Genomic DNA, 4,999 nt, shown 5'->3' on the forward strand with positions numbered 1-4,999 from the left:
CCATTCCGCTCAAAGGGATTTGGTTCCTAGGCTGAAGTGTGCCCGCAAAGGTTCAGGGCACGATTCTTCATTTCAGAGGGGGAGGGAAGAAGATGCCACTCACTGCCAGCAGATTTAAACTGACAGAACGTATTCCAGCATTAGCGGTTGTGAGTCAGGGCCAATTCCCTCCCTGCTGGGCGGAGCAGTTCACACCCTGAGCAGAATATAACTGCTGTAATCTTCAAATGGGTGACGGGCAGCCCCAGATTGTTCCTGAGCGGGGCTTCTTGTGTTCTGAGCGGCCGCCGTTCACATGCACAGGTTAGATGGAACACTGGTCAGTGCTCACTTCTTTCAGGCACATGGGATTGTCGGCACAGCCGTTTCTTGCGTTTGGGAAAGGGCGGTCTGACTCAGAAGAACTTGCGCTGGAATAAAGTTTTGTCCATCTTTAGAGGTGCCACAAAACTTCTGTTTTATTTTGATATAACAAACTCACACGCTAATCCCCCTCTGGAATGTACATCCGTTAGCTGGATACGTTTATGCCGAAACCGACAAACAGAAAGGTGGGCGGGAGATGTCATGAAACCGCAGCTGAATGTGCTGGGAAAAAGAACGTGCAGGGGTTCATTGAATGTTGTTCTACAGAAAAGCACGGCACACAGCCTGCTCGGGAAAATCTATGTACAATTCAAGATTCTGTGCTTCAAACTGAAACCTCGTGTCAAACGACAGAAAGATAAGGCATCTCTGAAAAGCTGGTTGGCTGGCCCGATATTCTTTTTGTTTAAATTAAAAAAGACAGAAACTTAATTAGCTTGGTTGTGTGTGTTTCTCCTCTTAAACATAAGACTCCTCGCGGTGCTGGGCAGCCTACCTGGCCAGGACAGAGAATCAGCCAGGATTGTTTTCAGAGCATAACTGACCTCGGTTAGTTTTCAAAGACAGCTGACATTCAGAAGACTTGTAATCAACCTGAGTTTAGAAGGTTCCCATTAAAAGAGGAAACAGCAGCAATTTTGTCAACATAAAACACGAAAGAAACACTTCCGGGATGTGGGAGAAGGATTGGGAATTTGTGTTTCTTTTAGAAAAACCAGAGCGGCAACTCAATCGGATGCACAGCGAGAAAATTTATTCGGTGCCAGGGCCTGGGACACGGCCAGCATGGCGGAGTCCTTCAGCTCAGGCGTTCGCTCTTTGAGCCGATCGCTGCCACGTGGCACACTTCCACGGCCGCTCCCAGGCGCTGCAGCTCAGCCAACCAGAGCATCTGTTTGGGGGAGAGACGATCGTTGGGGCCTTTCACTTCCACCAGCTGGAACAGGGGAGAGAGGGAGAGAAAACAAATCCCATTTCTAAATTGGTCACCGTTCCATTAGGCTAATTCTGGCTTAAATCGTTCTATGCACATTGCATTTTGGCAAAACGACAATATGAACAAGCCGTGGAGGCTACAGTTCCACAGGAGGGCAGACGTCACTGTCGCTCGCTGTGCTTTTAAAAGAAGTCTCTGGCTTTTGGGACTGTGGAGATAGGCTTACACGTGTATGGGAGAATGCCTGCTCCAGGGACCAAGCAGATACAAATGTAAGAGAAGCCATGCTGGATCAGGTCAATGGCCCATGTGGTCCAACACTCTGTGCCACACAGTGGCCAAAACCCAGGTGCCATCAGGAGGTCCACCAGTGGAGGCAGAACTCCAGAAGCCCTCCCACTGTGGCCCCTCCCAAGCACCAAGAATACAGAGCATCACATGACCTAGACATAAGGCCACAAGAGAAGCCATGTTGGATCAGGCCAATGGCCCATCCAGTCCAACACTCTGTGTCACGCAGTGGCCAAAACCCAGGTGCCCTCAGGAGGTCCACCAGTGGGGCCAGAACCCCAGAAGCCCTCCCACTGTGGCCCCTCCCAAGCACCAAGAATACAGAGCGTCACTGCCCCAGACAGAGTGTGCCATCTATAAGTTGTAGCTAATTGCCGCTCATGGACCTCCACTCCATATGTTTCTCCACCCCTCTTGAAGCAGTCTATGCTTGTGGCCACCACCACTTCCTGTGGCAGTGAATTCCACATGTTCATTACTCTTTTTGGGTGAAGATGTAAAGGCCTCTAACCGGGGTTACAAACCAGGTTATTTCCAAACTAATTAATCAGTTGCACCCACAGGGTAAGTTAAATAACTCTTCCCCCCGCTTCTGCTGTGCCTAAAATTGCAGAACTAAATTCTGCAAAGAACGAAATCGGCACATAATTTCAGAACGGCAGAACGCAGCTTTTTGGGATACAGAAATGTATCCCAAACTCAAGGATGAGCTTGACGCCGCACAACTGCTCTCCAGGGGATTATTATTATTATTTTTTTGTGGGCTGAGAGCTTCACTCACATCTCCCCCCCCCCCTTTCCTGGAAGCAACCTCATGGATTTTTCCCATTTTTCACATTAGTACTCTACGGGGTGGTGACAGAGTCCCCTTAGCATAGTTACCCCAGACATGCTAACACAACCCAATACACTCTAAGGGCCAAGATGATGTTTTTCCCATAGGCTCTCCTCTCTTTGCCAGACTCCTGAAGGTCGTGAGAGATCACGTGGCGAGGGGTTTCTGCACAGGGCGGGTCTGGCAGTAGGGTTGCCACTGAAAATGGGCCTGCTCCAAGGTACCACACCTGCAGAAGGTAGGCCAACCTGCCGCTCCCAGTGCTCCTTCTAAGTTGTGGAGTCTTGTGAGCAAAAATCCTACTTTGTGAGCTACTGCCATTAAAGCTGTCAGCGCGTGATTTGGCTACTGCAGAAATTAGTCTGCCCTGGAGCCCTCCTTCCTGAGCAAAGACAAAACTCTATGAGCTGGAGGCTAAAAAGCTGTGAGCTGGCTCACACTAACTCAGCTTAGAGGGAATACTGCTCTAGACCAGTCCCCCCACCAACCTTTTTGAGTCTTTGGGCACCTTGGGAATTCTGGCACAGGGTGGTGGGGGCACAGCCACAAAAATGGCTGCCGCAGTAGGTGGAGCCATTTATCGAATGGCTACCGCAAGAGGCGGAGCAAATGACCAAATGTTATAGATAACTCTAACGGATACATCTCAGCCTTCTTGACTCTCCTACCTTCTAAATGGATGGTGGGTAAATCCCAGCGTGAAAGTTTCCCTGTGTTAAACGTCCTGGATTCTCACTTGGTAACTGATCCAGTTTGACATCGCATCGCCGAATCGCACAGCCCACAACTTCTCCTGCGCAGACAGGAACGTACCTTAAACTGGCGGTCTTCTGTCCTCCACACAACCAGGTCAGGGAGGCCGCCCCTACAGTGGCGCAGATCTCTGGACAGCCGCCGGCAAACGCCACTCAGGAATGGGCCTCCAAAGCAACACACCAGATTCTGCAAAACATGGAGTCCTGGTTAGAGACCATCTAGAACTCCAGGGTATAAGCTTCCAAGAATCTAAGGGACCGCGTTTCCCCGCATGTTCCCCCAAGGGCACTACGGTCGGGGAGTCAAAATCTCCTGGTAATCCCAGGCCCCAGGAATATCAAATTCGCTGTTACCAGGGCCAGGGCGTTTTCCGTGGCAGCTCCTACCTGGGGGAACGAGCTCCCGGAGGAGATCCAGGCCCTGCGGGACCTTGCGCAATTCCGCAGGGCCCGCAAGACGGAGCTCTTCCGCCAGGCTTTTGAGTAGGAGCTGCCGCCACCACTATTCCACCATCGTTACCCCTCGACCATCAATTGTGCAGATATTAAATGGGGTGCGAGATGTTCCTGGATGAAGATGGGATGGTTGTGCTGCTAGGAGGTATGTCGTTGGCCTGGAATGAATAACTTTTACCAGCCCCCCATCTTGCAACTACCGATTCAGTGACATCTAGAGCACTGACACTTTAGTGTTTTGTACTGTATTTATCTATTAGTATTTATTTATTGGATTTATATCTGTTTTATTCTGTTTTTATCTGTTTTAACTTTGGCACTTGTGCCTCTTTGTTAGCCGCCCTGAGCCTTCGGGGAGGGCGGGATATAAATCCAATAAAGAAAGAAAGAAAGAATCAAAGCTTGGGCTTCCGGTCTGGCTAAGATGGAGGACTGAAGGCTCACACCCCGAAAACCTTGCTGTTCTCTGAGGTCATTCTGGATTCGAATCAAGCCTCAGACAGATCAATGGTGTTCTCCTTCCTCATGCTGAACTGGGGGACTTCCTCACCTCTACCGCTATCCAAAGAAACCAAGAGCCCTTTCCCCCTTCACTGTGGAGAGCTTAAGGTGAACATATGAAATCAAATGAGAGCCAGTTTGGTGTAGTGGTTAGGAGCGCGGACTCTAATCTAGGAGAACCGGGTTTGATTCCCCACTCCTCCACTTGCACCTGGCTGGATGACCTTGGGTCAGTCACAAGTTCTCTCAGAGCTGTTCTCTCAAGGGCAGTCCTCGAAAGAGCTCTCTCAGCCCCACCTACCTCACAGGGTAGGGTGTCTGTTGTGGGGAGGGGAAGGAAAAGGCGTTTGTAAGACGCTCTGAGACTCCTTTGGGTAGTGAAGGGTGGGGTATAAATCCAATCTCTTCTTCTTCTTCTATGAAATGGCCACACCACTGCCTCCAGTTTGGTGTAGTGGTTAAGAGCGGCAGCGGACTCTAATCTAGAGAACCGGGTTCGATTCCCCAGTCCTGGCCGCCCCTACAGTGGCGCAGATCTCTGGACAGCCGCCGGCAAACGCCACTCAGGAATGGGCCTCCAAAGCAACACACCAGATTCTGCAAAACATGGAGTCCTGGTTAGAGACCATCTAGAACTCCAGGGTATAAGCTTCCAAGAATCTAAGGGACCGGCTTTCCCCGCATGTTCCCCCAAGGGCACTACGGTCGGGGAGTCAAAATCTCCTGGTAATCCCAGGCCCCAGGAATATCAAATTTGCTGTTACCAGGGCCAGGGCGTTTTCGGTGGCGGCTCCTACCTGGTGGAATGAGCTCCCAGAGGAGATCCAGGCCCTGCGGGACCTTGTGCAGTTCCGCAGG

At 50.7% G+C, this 4,999-nt stretch overlaps 1 protein-coding gene across 1 annotated transcript in view; it reads right to left on the reverse strand.

Annotated features, from left to right (window-relative positions):
* Positions 1–1,106: 1,106 nt before the first annotated feature.
* FAN1 (FANCD2/FANCI-associated nuclease 1) overlaps positions 1,107–4,999 on the reverse strand; it is a 29,505-nt gene continuing 25,612 nt past the window's right edge. The window contains exons 12-13 of the mRNA XM_015419492.1: positions 3,243–3,371; positions 1,107–1,303 (exon numbers count right to left, since the gene is read on the reverse strand). Of these exons, the coding sequence (XP_015274978.1) occupies positions 1,166–1,303; positions 3,243–3,371 (267 nt within the window). The 3' untranslated portion in view covers positions 1,107–1,165. The remainder of the gene's footprint in view (positions 1,304–3,242; positions 3,372–4,999) is intronic.

Source organism: Gekko japonicus, unplaced genomic scaffold (assembly GCF_001447785.1).
Source record: "Gekko japonicus isolate JY-2015 unplaced genomic scaffold, Gekko_japonicus_V1.1 scaffold653, whole genome shotgun sequence".
Taxonomy (NCBI): domain Eukaryota; kingdom Metazoa; phylum Chordata; class Lepidosauria; order Squamata; family Gekkonidae; genus Gekko; species Gekko japonicus.